At 40.6% G+C, this 18,730-nt stretch overlaps 1 protein-coding gene across 1 annotated transcript in view; it reads left to right on the forward strand.

Annotated features, from left to right (window-relative positions):
• Nucleotides 1-18,257, forward strand: part of UBAC2 (UBA domain containing 2) — an 84,062-nt gene extending 65,805 nt beyond the window's left edge. Inside the window, exons 7-9 of the mRNA XM_035114308.3 lie at nucleotides 2,180-2,425; nucleotides 13,914-14,036; nucleotides 15,511-18,257. Of these exons, the coding sequence (XP_034970199.1) occupies nucleotides 2,180-2,425; nucleotides 13,914-14,036; nucleotides 15,511-15,618 (477 nt within the window). The 3' untranslated portion in view covers nucleotides 15,619-18,257. The remainder of the gene's footprint in view (nucleotides 1-2,179; nucleotides 2,426-13,913; nucleotides 14,037-15,510) is intronic.
• Nucleotides 18,258-18,730: the final 473 nt, after the last annotated feature.

Here is an 18,730-nt window from a genome sequence, read left to right on the forward strand (position 1 = left end):
TCCCTTTTTCATGCTCAGTGGAATGTAGATGATTCTAGCTGAATTGTTAAATCTTCCATTTAAGCAAAAGGAGTACAAATGGGCATCTCTGTCATATAGCATGTCAGCACAGAGTGTCTGTTTGATTTATCGGAAGTGAAAACAAAGCCACAGCCACTTCCTTTTTTCTTTGTGGTTTAGTGTTGAGATGGGAGGGTGCAGACCACTAGACAGTGATGTGTATTTCAAATGAGGACATTTGACAATGCTAATCCAAGGGAAAAAGAAGAGGTTTTTTTTTAATCATGTGCCAGATTTTATACACGGTGCAAAGGATCCTTTGCTTACACCATAACAATATTGATCTCTGCTCTAGGACAGTTTAGCTACTCTAAAAAAATAATAGTAAACCCTGGAGAGAATACAAAATATGACTCATTTAGCTTGCTGACTAATTAATTGGTTAGACTCTTGCGTTAATATATGCTCTTGCGTGAATATATATCCTTGAAACCTTTTTAGTTTGTGCATATATATCCTTGCAACCTTTTTAGTTTGTGCATTAAGATTCCAGGATAATGCTGTAATATAGTTCATTTAGAAAGAAATTGAACTGTAAAAAGATCCTCACACCGTCCATCTTATTTTTAAGTCAGAAGAAAAACAGGGTTTTTTTAATAGAAAGAAAAACAGCTTGAATTTGCATGTGTTTAGCTTCTCGGGTGATAACTTATGAACTAGCGGAAGAGGAAGTTTTGAGTGTCAAAGAAAGTAATAAAGCAAATCAAACACCACTAAATACGCATAAATGCTTGATAGGGCAAATGGAAATACTGTAGGTATAGCACACCATCTCCTTTTGTGGTTTTAAGACATTTTACACCAGTATAAATACATCAGTACTGATGTTGCAGTGTACCAGCATATGTGACAGTTAAATATCTCTCTTAGTTTCCTACAGGCAACATTCACATACACTGCAGTTATTTTCTCTTTTTATCAAAGTAGAGTTGGGAGTGAATGTGATGCATCTTCATCATGCCACATTAGACTCCAAGGAGGAAACGAACACTGTCTCAGACACAAGCTATGCCTCTCCCCACAATGTGTTGTATGTGTAAGATCGTATCTCTTCTGAGAAAAGAAAAATGCATGCTGCTCTTGTGGTGGTTGCATCTTACGCATGGACAAAATGAGTGGAAGAAAGAGGCTGTTCATCTCTACCATTATAGTATTTGTTCCGGGGGAAAACAGACTTTCCTGTCCTAAAAACAGGACAGTTAAGGCATTTGCTTAACAAAAGATCCTGGCCCTTTTGCCGATACAGTACCAATGTTTCAATTTTCTTGAGGCAAATATCCACTCACCTGGCCAAGTGGGTAGCTTAGTTGCAGCTCCAAGCAGAAAGAAACTTATGCTGAATGCATACCCATGACACATAGGCAATGGTGATATTGCCAAAGAGTGGCCAACCTCTGAATTGCTTGAAGTTTAAGCAGGTAAATAAACCACCACCCTGACTTGAAATTTTCCCATCTATATCTGCCATCTCCCATACCCTTTTCATCCCCCAAAAATATTCTTGAGGCATGTATTAGTTTCTAAAAACAGCCGTCTGACTTAAGATAAGAAAATAATGTAATTGTAGTAAAAATCAGGCATAAATTTATTAATTTGGACAAGTAATATTAACCTGTTGGATGATGTAACTTCTTTCTGTGCTATGCTGTAATGATTAAACAGTTATGACTTAGATGGAGGGAAATTACCTATTCTAGAGCAAATAGGGCCTGTTGTGGTGTTTGCGTAGAGAAATGGTTGATTTGTAAACATTCTCCTTGTGACGTTCCCAAGTAGAGTCCGCTGTGGAATAGATAACTAATTTCCCTCCTAATTTCTCATATTGCCTGCCCACATTTAGTTGGTGGTTCTTCTTTGTATTACTTGCCAGAACAACCATATTCTTTGTGATATACTTGTGCTTCAGTAAAATCTGGAACCATGTGTGAGACAAGATTCGTCATCTTTGGAGTTTTGCTTTCACATTAAAAGTAACAACCTTTTGAAATCCATATCCAGTTATGAGGTAATGATGTGTCACTAAAGCTAATTGTTCAGATAAATGTTATCCAAATTTTGCTAGTCAATATGGCATTCTGATAGCTGCATATTAAGAATTGTTGATTATTTTTGCTTTCAGATTTCTGGAATGTGCTACAGCAGCAGTGTGCTAAAAGTGTACCATGTACTTTGTGTACCCAGTGGTGTGGCAAGAATATTTGCTTGGACTCTTGAACCAATTTTCTCATCTGTGGAGCCATCCAGTGAGATAAGAGTTGGAATGGGAGCAACTGTGGACATACAGAGGCAACAAAGGATGGAGCTATTGGATAGGCAAATCTTGATGTCTCAGTTTGCCCCGATGAGGCATCAAAGACAGCAGCAGGTAAAGAAAATACCATTTTGCCTGGGGGATTTAGCTTATTTGTGGAGCGTAATTTGTTTTATCTAGATCGAGGGACACACAAGCATCCTTGAAGCAGCCCCCAAAAGAGTCAAGGCTTTCTATGCATTTGAAACCATTGCACATCTTCAAGGATACTTGAGAAGTACCCCCCATAATGTCCCCTTTCCCCTGCCCCAAGGCTCCCCAAAAATGTGTATTGGTGTAGGGGCATGGCAGAGGGTGGCGGTGGTGGTGGGGTCTCCCTGGCAGAGCTTCTTTTCCTCCTAGACTAGAGGCTGAACTTGGGACTATACAGGGCTCAGCAGCCACAGCAGTGGGGGAAAAAGCATGTGTTGTTCCCACTAAGGTGAAAGCAGCTGCTTGTGGGAGTGGACATTTTGCATAGCAGATCTGTGTTTGCATAGTGAAAGGTTAACCTGCCTGTGTTATCTATAGGTACTTAGAAATATCTATAGTTAAGGGTGAACTGAAGGGCTGCTTTTCTAAGCTTTGGATTTGAAATTTGGCATGCCAGGTGCAAAAAGAGATAGTAAAACTAGGGGTGACTATTTCAGGGGCAAAAGTTTATGGACATTTGGGGAGAGGGCTATATTTTGGCTCAGAGATTTGACAACAGAGCTCCTCTCAGTGGCTGGCCTCTAGTTGATACTGTGCACCCGAACACCCGGTTGTTGTTGTTTAGTCGTTTAGTCGTGTCCGACTCTTCGTGACCCCATGGACCATAGCACGCCAGGCACTCCTGTCTTGCACTGCCTCCCGTAGTTTGGTCAAACTCATGTTCTTAGCTTCGAGAACACTGTCCAACCATCTTGTCCTCTGTCGTCCCCTTCTCCTAGTGCCCTCAATCTTTCCCAACATCAGGGTCTTTTCCAAGGATTCTTCTCTTCTCATGAGGTGGCCAAAGTATTGGAGCCTCAGCTTCACGATCTGTCCTTCCAGGGAGCACTCAGGGCTGATTTCCTTAAGAATTGATAGGTTTGATCTTCTTGCAGTCCATGGGACTCTCAAGAGCCTCCTCCAGCACCATAATTCAAAAGCATCAATTCTTCGGCGATCAGCCTTCTTTATGGTCCAGCTCTCACTTCCATACATCACTACTGGGAAAACCATAGCTTTAACTATACGGACCTTTGTCGGCAAGGTGATGTCTCTGCTTTTTAAGATGCTGTCTAGGTTTGTCATTGCTTTTCTCCCAAGAAGCAGGCGTCTTTTAATTTCGTGACTGCTGTCACCATCTGCAGTGATCAAGGAGCCCAAGAAAGTAAAATCTCTCACTGCCTCCATTTCTTCCCCTTCTATTTGCCAGGAGGTGATGGGACCAGTGGCCATGATCTTGGTTTTTTTGATGTTCAGCTTCAGACCATATTTTGCGCTCTCCTCTTTCACCCTCATTAAAAGGTTCTTTAATTCCTCCTCACTTTCTGCCATCAAGGTTGTGTCATCTGCATATCTGAGGTTGTTGATATTTCTTCCGGCAATCTTAATTCCTGCTTGGGATTCATCTAGTCCAGCCTTTCGCATGATGAATTCTGCATATAAGTTAAATAAGCAGGGAGACAATATACAACCTTGTCGTACTCCTTTCCCAATTTTGAACCAATCAGTTGTTCCATATCCAGTTCTAACTGTAGCTTCTTGTCCCACATAGAGATTTCTCAGGAGACAGATGAGGTGATCAGGCACTCCCATTTCTTTAAGAACTTGCCATAGTTTGCTGTGGTCGACACAGTCAAAGGCTTTTGCATAGTCAATGAAGCAGAAGTAGACGTTTTTCTGGAACTCTCTAGCTTTCTCCATAATCCAGGTAGTTCCGGTAGTCCCTCTGAAATGAATCGACCCTATGATGTAGCAAGGGGCATTGTTGGAGGAAAATAGCTAGGGGCCCTTCCAAGCATTCTCCAAGTGGCCCTTGACCCTGCAGGAAGTGGTGGAGAGGGCCCCCTAAGTGTACTTTCTCAGGTCTTTAATGATTTTTCCCCTTTCCCTCATTCAAAGAGGTAGAAGGATTAAGACTAGTTGAAACATATAAGAAACATGATAAAAAGTTAATAGGTCTAAATACCTTATGCAAATATAAGTACACTCCAAAACATGACCAGCAACATATGTTCAACTTGATTGCGTATGGCCTGCAGATGCACAGTTGTAATATAAAGTAGACCTCTCTATTATTCATTTCCATTTTATTGTGCACAATTCGCATTGATGGTGTTTAATTTTTCTTCTGAAGAACTTTCCCCATTGCATGATATTAGGCCAATATGGACTGAGAACCCTCTCCTGTTATCTGTCATCTCTTGATATAAGTGGCATGACATTCAAAGAGGGGGCATGAGCAAGACCCACATCTTCTTGACTAGCCCAAACTTGGAGGGAAATTTGTGCCTTCAGTGGGTCAGTATATACCCTGGAGTAGCTGCCAGATAGGTTTGCATAAACTTTTTTGTGGGCAGTGTCTTCTGCAATGCTTGTATCCAGGTGGCGAAACCACCTACACACTTCCCCTTACAAATACATTTTCAGGGGGCTCTTCTTCTTTAATTTGCTCAATTTCCCAATGTTCTCCTTCCCACTGACTGTCTTGACCAACAGCGTTCTTTCCAATAGGAACCAAGATCTAAATGAAAGCAGAGATATGAAAAGTAAGATTGCCATAGCAACTGCACACAACCCCTTTAACATGAAGAATATTTGTGAAACTCTGGCAAGGTGTTTAAATTGGTTGATTTATTTTCTCCCTCTGTAGACATTGTCTGTATTCTTCCATTGTTGGTTAACAATCTGTCTGCATTTCTATTGTGAGATATATAAGCTTTAAGGTAGGTTGGAAAAACTGGTTCAACAGTGTTTGTCTGTTTTTTAGACAACGGTCATATGATCAATCTGTTCCCAAGCTTTGTGTTTGGTTCGAAATAAAAACAGTGGTCAGACACTTTCCAACTTTGCTTTACCAGATTGCTTCGTAAATATATAAATCCATGGCATCGCAGCATTTGGTATCATCCAATCTCAAAAGTATATCAAAGAGTTTGAAAAAGCACAGAAAACGGGAACCAGAATGATAAAGAGATTATTTTGGGGGCTTCTTTGTTTAGAAAACTGAAAAGAGGGCAGAACAAATGGTATGGTAGATGTTTGGAACTAAAAATTCAGGAGCTTTCCCTCTGATTTCCTGAACTTAGTATATTTCTGCAATTTGGCAGGCAGCATCAGCCCAAGAGGAGCTCCTATTATAGCTGTAGGTTTCATCCAATTCTGCCTAACAGAAGAATGTTATAGCCATTTTGTTATTTCCTCATAATAGTGAATGGGGAAACGTGAAGTGTTGGATTTTCCAAACTGGGATTTAGACCCAAGATTAAACTGGCAGCTTCCAAATCAGTCCAAACCAAATTGGGCTGTTTTCCTTAGCACTGAATCAGGACCTGAAGTGAGTATTGTTGTCTGAGTATAACCCCCCCCTTTTTTTACTTTGTTTGCTAAGGGATCAATGTTCCTATTCAGTTCTAAAGCATATATTTGCCCTGATTTGTTAAATTTTCAAATAGAGGAGCAAATCCAGCTGCACAATGTCTCTTCCCCATTCTAGTCCTATGATGTGGGGAATGGTCATTATGCTACTCATAGTGAATTTGGGAAAGTGTGAGTAGCACACTTAAAGAATAAAATCTGGTTGGCTTCATGATCTAGGAAGGCTCTGCAAAAGGTTAGTGATATGCCGACAGCTGTTCAAAGCTCCTGGCTGGAAGTCTGTTATTTGGTCACTCCATTAGGGTTTTTCCCTATTTTAATCTGAAGAAGAGATTTGAGGAGTTCTTTCCACAGACTTGAGACTTAAGGTTCATGAATATCTGTTGCCTTATTCAAAGAGCTGTCACCCCTTTCTTAGGAACTGATGTGTAATGGTCTGGTTCACATGACACATTAAACCATATTTGAAAATAATACATGCTGCTCATTCATGCCCACTTTGCTTCCTCCTGCCTTTCCCCAGCGAGGAGGAAACAAACTGCAGCACAGGCTTAGCATTACGTGTGAACAAGCATTTGTGTTTTGTTTCCCTCCAAGCAAAGCATGAGCAGAAACCAAGGGTGTTTCTTCACGTAGGACTTGTGGTTTGTTTGAGGGAAATGAACCGTGAGCACTCGTTCACTTGTAATGCTAAGCCCAGTGCTGTAATTGCAGGTGCATCAAACTATTGTTTATTTTAACTACGAGTTATCATGACATGCGAACTGGCTCAACATCTTTTTGTGTCAACCTACTGTTGGTTGGAGCAGTCATTTGACCAAGTTTTGTTTTGTTTTGTTATAACAATCTTTTCTTTCATTATTAACTTATGTGTAGAAAAATAACAGGAATGAGTTAATGGCCAGAATTCTAGTTACAGGTAGGTAGCCGTGTTGGTCTGAGTCGAAACAAAATAAAAAAAATTCCTTCAGTAGCACCTTAAAGACCAACTAAGTTTTTATTTTGGTATGAGCTTTCGTGGTATCTGATGAAGTGTGCATGCACACGAAAGCTCATACCAAAATAAAAACTTAGTTGGTCTTTAAGGTGCTACTGAAGGAATTTTTTTTATTTTGTTAATGGCCAGAAGTTTGTTCTTTTTTCTTTAGCACCGTTATCCCGTTTTTATTCTTCTTTCCCATTGATATCATGCCCCCTTCTAGAGTCATTGCTAAGCCATCATAGGGCAAGGAGGTGTGGGAAGTATTTTTTCTTAATGCCTGACTTAACAGCAGTACCCCAGGCTGACAACTCTTGTCACCTGAGGTGCCTTAGCTAAGCATGCCAGCGATAAAATCAGTTTCTCAAACACTCCTCCTACCCTTGTTTCCTTTATATTAACTGATCATATGGTGGTAAATGAAGGTCACAGTTTGGAGGATGTTTCACAGGCACAGGAAGCGGAGCATTTGATGTCTCAATAATAAGAATAAATAGTTTGGATTTGTATAGTATCCAGTTTAAACGGCATCTTGCACTGAGATGCGTCTTGCACGAACATGGTCCATCTTTAATCAGCAGGTCAGCAAATGCACCTTGTTGCCCAGGCTTTCATGGGGTTGAGTTTTAGTTGACTCTACCCAATGTACTGTATGGGTGCACTGCTGTGTTTCCGGTGATTTTAGGTTCTGTAGTTCTTATACTTTGTTATCTTTGATGTAACCTGCCCTATGTTCTTTGGGTTCTTGACATACATTATCTCAGGAAATCTTACACCAGCCCTGTAAGAAACTAAGAGATAGTGGCTTTCCAAAGAGTTCGAGGCAGAGGCAAGTTTAGAACTTCTGGGTTCAAATTGTTCCTTATTTGTTTTTAGACTCAAATAACCTGCTAAAATGATAACATGACACGACCTGCCTTCTCTTCTTTTGCAATTTAAGATTGTCTGTTCATAGACGTAAGACTATCTTAGCTGGGACACACACATTTTGTAATTATTTGTCTGAAGAAACTCAACTGGCCATTTCCTCCTCCTCCTTCCCCCCTCCTCATGTTTAAGATATTTGTAAAGCAAATTTTATTCTAGGGGACTTTTTGCCTCTCAGAATGTCACACAGTTGAAGTTAAGTACAGTATATGTTAGTCATATATTATATTTTTAATTTTATTCCTATCTTGCTTTCTTGGAAGATACAAGCCCACAATGCAGAAATACATAAAACTAACCAATACAGTTAAAAACCTGGTGAGGTAATAGAGTTCCTGAAATCAGTAATGCGCAGGATGAGGGGACAGTAAAGGCAACTGCTGTTCTTAGCAGTTCTCTCTAAAAAAAACTATTTTTTAAAAAATCACCTGCTCACCAACTCATAAAAATCTTCATATAAATCTTTCTATAAAGAAAAAGGTTATAGAGGTAAGAACAGAATTAGTATCTTTACAGCACAGACCTGTGCATCTTTCCTCACAAGTAAGACCCATTTTGTTCAGTGGGTCTTTTCCCCAGAGCAGCGTGTAGAATTGCAGCCTTTATGTAGCCTCTTTTTCTCAGTGCTAAATAAGAGGGATATTCGTCTTTCGTTAATTCTGCACAGCTGCAGAGAGTGATAGGACCTGATTTTGCTCATCTTTACTAATGACTTGTATTTTTACTCATTTCTGAAAGCTGTTGGAATTTTTTTTAATGAGGCAGGCTATTAAAGCTCCAAATCAACCAGCTGTTCTTCACAGTAGAGAAAATAGAAAGGCACTAATTGAACTTAAGAGAACCGAGGTTTCTGTGCTGCTCATTCCCAAGTTATTTTCAGGCTATCTGAATGGGGCGGAGAGAGAGAGACAGACACAAGAATACACAAGAATACACACACACACAGAGAGAGAGAGAGAGGTTCAAGTCTTTCTTATTTCAGGGGGAGGGGGGAGCGTTCATTAAATTGTGGTGTACGTAGCACCCTCCAGTAACCTGACACTAATATACCACATTGTTAGCATGACTGTTCCTAATTATTTTAGTGCAACTTCAGTAATATTTATCTCAAATCCTTTCAAAGCTCTATGAATTAGGTCCTTATTTTTTCTCTTTCAAAGATGGAGAGCACTAAATGACAATGACTGTGTTTGCACACCCTAGTAAACCATAGTTAAGTATTTACCATGCGTGAGCCAATCACAGCTGAACTAGAGATTAGGGTTTGTTTCACTTCAAACACACTATTATTGGTGAGCCAAGAACAAACTTTGGGTTGTCGTTGTTATTTGTTTGGAGTGAAAGAAAACTACGATCAGTCACTCGGACAGAACACCCAGCTGGGAATTGTGGGGTTTTCCTCTGTGTTAGTAAAAAGGAACAAAATAGCACAGATTGGTGTATTAATGGTAAACAATTACTTGTAACTCTGTGATGTGCAAAGTGGGCATTCTGAAACTTTACTTTGTCATATCTGCCAACCTAAGGCCCTGGTGCTGCTGACATGATGGCATCCATGTTTTGTCCCCCCCCCCCTGTGACATGTGCCATAGTTAGGATTATTTGAGCCTACGTATAAGGCAGAACAAGTCTTAAGATTAGGCCATCCATTTAAAATAAGACTGAAAAGGAACATTAAGTTACTTTTTAATTCAGGCAAGCCATTAGACAGCAGAGGGAAGAAAAATCACCACCCAAAGGAAAACAAAAACAATCAAAGTAGACAAAAATAGATTCCTTTTAAGAAGGAACCTTGCTGAGAAACACGACTAGTAGGCTCAGCAGGAAGGAAACCACATTCCTATAGAAACAGGAAAGGAAGGAATCTTGTCACAAATCTAAGAGGAAGGGAGAATAAACCCAGTCTGCCTCTGAGATATACATACGCACACCATGGGGAATAATTAAAACTAAGTTCTTAAAAATAATCAGATATTTTTCAAGGACCTTCTAACTAATGTAGACCAGAACTTGTCACTAGTGGAAGTGAGGTGCCAGTTCAGTGATGCAGATGCTAAAAATAACAGGAAGAGTTAAGGTAAAGAAAATGGTAGAATACGCCTGCTTGCTTGCAAATCTGGGGGGAAATGGACATAGCAACTTTTAATGAGGTCAGATTTGCTAAAGAAGATAAAGGAATTGCTGGTGCCACCTAGGTAGAAGTTGCTTCAGATTTATTTCTAGTAAATAGGCTCTTAAAACAATCACAATGCCCTTATTTGCACATAGTGCCCAATGAAATTGTGGTGTAGCATGAACAAGCAAATGTGTAGGCTCTCAGAGAGGAGATTGTCACCATTTTGCTCCTCCTTGGTCATTTTCCTGCTGCACTGATCTAAACCATGATTTTGCCTTAGCTTGCCATCTGAACCTGAGCTTGCTTGCTTTATTTATGAATGAATGAATGAATTTATAATCTGCGCATTCTTAAAAATATAGCAAGACAAAATACAATATACACCAATAAAAATTTAAAAAGATCCGTAAAAACATTAAAAACATAAAAAATACTGGGTTTTTTTATTTTAAAAATAATATTGTAAGTGCCTGTGAAAAGAAAAGAAAAGTTTTCAAAAGAAAGAAGGGGTGGTGGTTCACAGGGCAGGGATTACCATGCTACAATGAAGTCTTACACCCTGGTGATGATCAACCAAACCTCAGTCCCCCATTAGAGTCTTTTAATGATTGAGGTGGAACATAAGGAATCAGACAGTGCTTAGCTTTGCTAGACAAGCCATGAGCTGTAAACCATAGGACAAACCTTGGTTACAACTTATGGTTTGTTTGGAGGAAGCTAAATGAGCCCCAGGTTTGGATAACACACTTAAGTCAAATTGTGGCTTAGAACAGCGCTTCAATAGAATGGCCAGGGAAGAGCTATGGGACTGCTATTATTAGTAACACTACTACTACTACTACTACTACTACTACCCAAAGCCACAGTTATTTGTAAGAGAAAGTGACTAACTACTACTAGTAGTAGTAGTACCGTGTTTCTCATATTTTAAGGCATCCCTACAAAATAAGGCATGGCAGGATTTTCCTGAGGTGGAAAAATATAAGGCATACCTCAAAAATAAGCCGTACCGGGTGGTGGGAGCAGGTCTGTGGCAAAGAAGGGTTGCTGCTGCCGCGTTAACCCCCGGGACCTGGCTGCAGCCTCAGCGCGCAGCCCCAGAACCCGTCTGCAGCCTTTGCGCACCGCACGCGGACACCCGGGACCCGTCTGCAGCCGCAGCGCGCGCAGCCCCAATACCCGGCTGCAGCCTTTGCGCACCGTGCGCGGACACCCGGGACCCGGCTGTAGCCTCAGCGCGCAGCCCCAGGACCCGGCTGCAGCCTTTGCGTGCGGACACCTGGGACCCGGCTGCAGCCTTTGCCTGCCGCGCGCGCAGCCCCAGGACCCGGCTGCAGCCTTTGCCTGCCGTGCGCGCAGCCCCAGGACCCGGCTGCAGCCTTTGTGCACCGTGCGCGGACACCCGGGACCCGGCTGTAGCCTCAGCGCGCAGCCCCAGGACCCGGCTGCAGCCTTTGCGTGCGGACACCTGGGACCCGGCTGCAGCCTTTGCCTGCCACGCGCGCAGCCCCAGGACCCGGCTGCAGCCTTTGCCTGCCGTGCGCGCAGCCCCAGGACCCGGCTGCAGCCTTTGCGCACCGCGCGTGGACACCCGAGACCCGGCTGCAGCCTCAGCGCGCAGCCCCGGGACCCGGCTACAGCCTTTGCCTGCTGCGCGCACAGCCCCAGGACCCGGCTGCAGCCTTTGCCTGCCGCGGGCGAAGACCCGGTGGGAGCAGGTCTGTGGTCTGTACAGATACCGGTACCGGTACTTAATTAAAAAATAAGACATCCCTTGAAAATAAGCCATGCTGTGTGTTTTTCAGGAAAAAATAAATATAAGACGTGTCTTATAATATGAGAAACACGGTAGTTAGTCACTTTCTCTTACAAATAACTGTGACTTTGGGTGCGAATTCCATGTTGCAGGCTTAGTTTCTATATGTAGAGAGGTTGTTAAGCCTGAATAGCAGATGAATGTACAGACACATCAACATAGTAATGGTACTTGACAGGGTTTTATAATGAAGCGGTATATAATTTTTATGAAATAAATAGATGCTTCTTCTGGAGCACCTTGAAATCTGAAATTTGGTGTTCAAGCCTCCAGTTATTAGAATATTTTAAAAGAAGAACAGTTGTACATCACTGCCTTGATCAGAAGAATATGAAGGTACCTCTATACCAGCTGGAAAGCTGACATTTGGTATACACACAGAGCAAGACTCAATGATTACTAGAAAATTCTAAAGATAGCGCATTTTAGGGTTTGGAATTAGCAAGGCGTCTGAAGATTCTCCATTTGTGAGCACCTCAAAAAGACTGGGTGCCATTCTTTGCGCCTGCCTCACACTCAAGGATTACTGAAATGCATGTCCTTTGAAACGTCAAAGTATATGTTAAGGATAGGCTCTATATGTTAAGGAGTTTAACAATAAAGAGTAGAGTGTTTTGAAAATGGTACAAATATTTTTATTGTAAACACCAAATTGAACATGTTATAACAATTTCTGCTTAAAAAGTGATATTGACAATGTGTCCCTTATGTTAATAATAATAATAATAATAATAATAATAATAATAATAATAATATATTAATAATAATATTAATATTATTATTATTATTATTAATAATATTATTTCCTCAGCTACTCTGGGCGGCTCCCAACAGAACAATAAAACACAATAAAATATAAAGCATTAAAAACTTCCCTAATCAGGGCTGCCTTCAGGTGTTTATTTCCTTGACATCTGATTGGAGGGCATTCCACAGGTTGGGCGTCACCACCAAGAAGGTCCTCTGCCTGGTTCTCTGTAACCTGACTTCTCACAGTGAGGGAACCACCAGAAGGCCCTCAGAGCTGGACCTCAGTGTATTAGTTAATGCTTATCAAAATTATAAATCAAAAGTGTTGCCACCCCCCCCCCAAAATGGTTCTGTTTTGGTGCCCACAACCCAGGTCCCAAGAGCCATTTGGCTCCTAGCTATTCTCCTATCCCTCTTTCAAACGCTGCTCACTTTACACATAATGGTCAAAACTATGGAAATTTTATCTCATACTGCATGCCAGCCCTCCAGTATCAAACAAGCTAAAACAATATGGAATGGAATGTTTGACACTGCAACAAACATTAGTCAACCTTAGGATGGATATTACCATTGGCAGTTAGGGATGTTAAACTACTTTCAGAAGACAAGGTTTATTTTGAGGTACATTTTACATCATTCTTACAAAATAAAAAAATTCATTCCAGTAGCACCTTAGAGACCAACTAAGTTTGTCATTGGTATGAGCTTTGTATCTGAAGAATTGTGCATGCACACGAAAGCTCATACCAATGACAAACTTAGTTGGTCTCTAAGGTGCTACTGGAAGGAATTCTTTTATTTTGTTTCAACTACGGCAGACCAACACGGCTACCTACCTGTAACTATCATTCTAACAAGTTTTCTGACCAGTCTTCATGTATTTATTTTTTCATTTCCCATTTCTCATGATAAAATAAATTCAAAGCGGTTTACAAAAGAAAATGCAACAAGTTAACAATAGAAACACTGTGAATGATTGAAATCAATTTTCTACATTAAAACCAAGAGTGCAATAAAAGAAACAGGGATACAGATTTAATCCACACACTAATGGGTCTGTGAAATAATAATAATAATAATGTTTCACTCATACACATGAAGCTTAAAGGCAAGAATCCAGCCAACCTCTCTAGGGAGAGTGTTCCACAAGCTGGGTGTCACAATAGAAAATACCCTGTCTCACAGTCATGCTTCTGAATCTAGTGGGACGCATAGTAGGGCCTCCAACGAAGATGACATGGTATAGACAGGATGATATGGAAAGAGGCAGTCCTTTAATATCCTGGTCTCAAACCATGTAATGCTTCATTTTGTGTGGTAGAGATTGATTTCCTCTTCAGTCGTAACGGTCGTTTTGCCAGTTTTCTATTTAAACAATAGCAATTTCGGGGATATTTGTTTACAGGGTGGAATGATCAACTGGAATCGTCTCTTTCCTACTTTACGCCATCGACGGAATGCAAACTATCAGGATAATCACCAGACGGAACAGGAGGTGCTACCTCCGGCTGAAGTTTCTGAAGAACAGGTAAGGATACGTGTGATTGTGTTGGTGATGGAGAGAGCCAACATGGTTATGTGGCATATTACTCAATTCTGTTTAATTAAGGGCACTTCTATGGCTTCCCATGCTCCCTTCCTAGCACCGTAGTACCCAATCGGAGAACAGAAAGTTGATTATGGGAATTTTGCATTGTCTGTTCCCACTGTGGTTCCTGTCAGCCACAGGGAGCAGGTTTTGTGTAGCCGGTGTAGGACACCGAAGTGCGCACACACAGCAGAACAACAAAAGGTACAGTGGCCTTTCCTTCCTTTCTTACAAGCATTAGATTTGAAAGTATACAGGCCAAAGATTGGAATTGCATGAGACAATTTTAGGAGAGCCGAGTAGCACTTGGATCCAGTGGAGACCATGGGTGGTGGGGTGGACAGGCTCATTGGTGGAAAGAAAAGCAGGCCAGGAGCCAAATGACAGTTGATGAGCTGGTGTGGGGGTTGCCTGACTCACCTGTCCCTCTGATTCATTTCTATAACTGGATAAGAAAAAATGAAAATCAGGACTGTGACAAATACTGATCATTCTCTGTTCTTTAAAAGTACACATGCCATCAGTCTGGAAATGTTGATTCATTTAGAAATTCATTTTCTGATTTAAACATGTCCATTCCACCGTGCAAAGCAGTAGGCCCATCTATATCTTAACAGCAACAGCACTCCCTGAATACCTGCAATTAAATGCACACGGTTCATCAAAAGCCAATGGCCCTTCTTCCTTTTGTTATGAGCATTGGAGCTGGAACTGTCTGCATTAGAATGACAACTCTGTTTACAGCGGGTTTAGTTAAGGGCCTTATTAAATGTTCCTTGGAAACACAGGTAGCACACCCCTGACACATTTTGCAGTCCAACATGGTTTTACATTTGCTTCCAACTGAGAACTTGGATAATGACAGCTTTATTGTGATAAGGAAGTAGATTCCAAACTGTGGGGAACCTTATTTTAAAAAGTGTTTCCTCCAATTTCAAGATTTTCGTACAGTGCATCTCTGAAACCAAATTCAAATGTTCCCTTTTTGAGGCAATACACTTCTTCAGTTTAAACCAGGGTGGGCGGGGGCAACCGCTCCATGTGAAAATTTCACTGTCTCAGAACGTAGCACTTAAGAGAAAAGACCTAAAAACTAAGGCTGGGTTCTCACACTTTTCTGTTGGTGTGGTAACCACTTCAGTGCCCCCCTTCCCTTTTGACTAACAGTGAAAAGCCCCAGATCACATTAGATAAGACTTCTCCTTTTCTTTCCCAGCATCAGCCTCCAGAAACTTGTTTAACACAGGCATGGACAAGGAGCCACAGAGTGGTTTCCTCCCATATGGCAGCCAAAGCCCTATCTTGTAGTATATTTACCTTTTCTTAATCATTTTTTTAAAGCATGCAATTATCTTGACTGCTTAGCTGAAATTCCAGATAAAGACCTCTTTCTGTCTCTTTCCTTTTCTGCTAGGTAGCACGGCTCATGGAAATGGGATTTTCCCGACTGGATGCTCTGGAAGCTTTGAGGGCTTCAAATAATGACCTTAACGTAGCCACCAACTTTCTGCTCCAGCACTGAGTAGTGTGCCTGCACGAAAGACTTGACTTTTCATGTTTGGTGTGCTGCCCAGAAGAAGACTTCAGCCATTTACTGGATAGACTACTGAATGTCTAAATCTAGAAGAATAAGCTGACTCTTCACATGTGACATATCAGAGCAGAAATGATGGATGGCACTGGGAATATCTGACTCTTGAATGGTGATTTGTACTGGCCAGATTGCACTTGAAGAGTACTTTCAATCATACAAATAGGTTGTATTCAATATTTATTTTGACAAATTCTGTGGTCCCCCCCCAAAAAAAAAACACACACAACAACAACACAAAATCAGCATAAAATATATTACCATTCCTAATAACTAGGAACAGGAGGAAACAAAAAAGTGTGTACTATGGCTCTTTTTGTAAAAAATAATAATACAGGCTTTCCAATCTTGGATCATTTTCCTTTTTCTAATCTTTCCTTTTTCTAATCTTTGAATATTTCTTTCATCTCCTTCATCACAACTTTAAAAAATGTGAAGAATTACTTAGCCATGTGATTTCATTAAAGGGAGAGAGGATTTTGATGTTCTTGTTCAGAGGAGTCTGTTAACATTTATGAAAAATGTTAATCTCCATTCTACCTTTCTCAACCTTTAAGTCATCCATGTAGCTAAACAGGAATACCTAAAAAAAATAAGAGCAATATTGGGAAGTCACAGTAGATTGACCATATACATCTAATAAAAATGGTTATAATTAACTGAAAATAGGGGAATAGGGGAAATAAAAATGAACTAGTTGGTAACAACTGCACTCACCACATTTTTTCATAATATCTCAGGTTTCTAAGAAAACATGGATCAGGAATAGAACACTAGATAGAAATAATGTATCATTAGTATTCTGCTGGTGGATTTTAACTGAAAATAGGTTGCACAGCAGACACAACTATTGTTGCCTCTTGTCACTTTTTAAAGGGAAAAGAAGAAGGGTGGGCAAGTATTGGATTAAAGATGAGTCGCTGTCTGAAAGGTTGAAGGCTAGGCATGTTGGTATGTGCTTTGCTCTGTATCTTAACCAAGGAAGAAGTACCAGAGCTAAAGCCCACCTGTAGCTTAGGCATTCTAGGTGGAATCTTTGCATCCTAATGCCAGACAGATATGAGCTACTTGTGATTACTCAGGAACTCTATCCATGCTGCAAGGTATTGTTTTGTTTTTTTCTGTGACTGAGTACTGGCATTCAGAGAACGTTGTGTATGAGTCACAGTGAATCTTGGCTCAAATCAATACACACCTAGGCTACATATATGCACACTGTCTATGGGCTGGATCCAGATCAGATCGCCTTTATTGACCCGAGGGCTACATTCACTCTTGGCCAACCCTCCAGGGGCCATATGGCAGAAGTAGGTGTGACCACCCCATGTTCCTGTGTTTCTGCGTGCTCACATGTAAATAGGTGCACATCGCCCATCTCCTCGGCTGACCTGCACAAATCACAAAGAGAGGGTTTGCTCTCTTCATGCTCAACAAACAATTGATCTGATTACGAGGAAAGGGGCAAGTTGAATCCCCATCAAGGTGCTGGACTGGGTATAAATCTTTCTGCCCACTCAAGTGCTATGTCAACTTTTTTTCTTTTCATTACTTCCAAAATCTGTCGGGTCTTGGGGGAGGGGGTGGGCAAAAAAAAAAGCTTGGGTGGCCTAATACATTCACTGTGCCTGGGATTGATCACTCATGGCTTAGATCTACAAATGCTTTTTAAATGGTTGACTTTAAGGTTCTGTGCCACCTTGAAGGCTAGCTTATGCCATAATAAATTTCTTTGAATGCCACAGCAACTAATGCTGCTTCCCTTCTCGAATCTTCTTGAAATAATAATTTTTTTAAAATGCCTATAATAGCCACATCATATCAGGGGTGTATGCAGAACTTTTGAGCCATAATTTATTAATATTTCTGGGTAGCCTTTTAACCAATTCAAGCCTTCTGTATCCCAGTCACAGTCACAGTTAAACAAAAATATGAATATGACCATTGTTAGCATAGAATGAAAACTGTGAAAACAGCATCCTCCTCCTTTCAAATAAGCCTGCATGGTGTTTCTCACGTTTTTCAAATACTGCGGTTTGTCGACTGTACATCGTTATCTTGGTGATCTTTCAGGTTTCAATGACGGCTGCTTGCAGTCTCCTGTGTAGTTATGGCATATCTAATTTCAGGATCACACCCTTTAGGGTGTGTGTTTTGCTGAAAAAGATTTATAGCAAAAGCAAGTGAGAAGAAAAAAAATCAACTGTTCAGAAAACACCATCAACAATCTTACTTGTAATTTATCGTACAGCAATTGGGTTAATGGACCACTATAGGGATTTCTTGATTAAAATGTTTTTTATTATTTTATTTGAAGATTTTTCAGTTACCAGAGAACAATAAGCAATAAGAACAAAAAGCAATGTTTCATTTCTATAACCATTTGTTCCCAGTTTAACCCATATTTGCTTAAATTCTCTTTCTGAATGAGCAGAAATCAAATCTAATCTATAATAGTGCTCAGTCTTGCTGCAGGAGTGAGGAAAAAGATTGTACACATATTTTCTAGAGCTGGTTTTCTTTCTGAGAAGGAGAAAAATAGAGACTGCAATAAAACAAAGAAATGTTTCATATTTTTCATTTAACTTACCATACACATTAAAATTCCGTAACTGTGAAATGCTTATGCTTAATGAAAAACAACAAGGGAAAGGAGTTTAAAAGCATGGTGATCACATACATCTACAATCATATATAGTTGAAGTAACTACACTGTTCACAGGAGGTTTTGTTTGCCAAATCAAGAATAGTGATTTGTACCTTTATAGAGTAGCCATCTTCTGGGTCAGCCACATATTTCTATGTAAGAATTTCATACTGAACAGGAATACCATATTAATGTATTGCTAGGCTGGACCAGAAGTCCATTGAAAGGGGGAAATTACAGCCCTCCCAAATCAATCTCTCGGCAAATTGGACTACTCACCTGAGCAAGTGACAGTGCCATTTGGGAAGTCCCAGCTACCTGGAGTGAGGCTGAAGGACAATGCTAGTGAAATAGAGATAATGCAGGCCACTGATGTCTATGCTTGCTTTTGGCCCGGAA

This window comes from Zootoca vivipara, chromosome 4 (assembly GCF_965207765.1).
Source record: "Zootoca vivipara chromosome 4, rZooViv2.hap1.1, whole genome shotgun sequence".
NCBI classification, from domain to species: domain Eukaryota; kingdom Metazoa; phylum Chordata; class Lepidosauria; order Squamata; family Lacertidae; genus Zootoca; species Zootoca vivipara.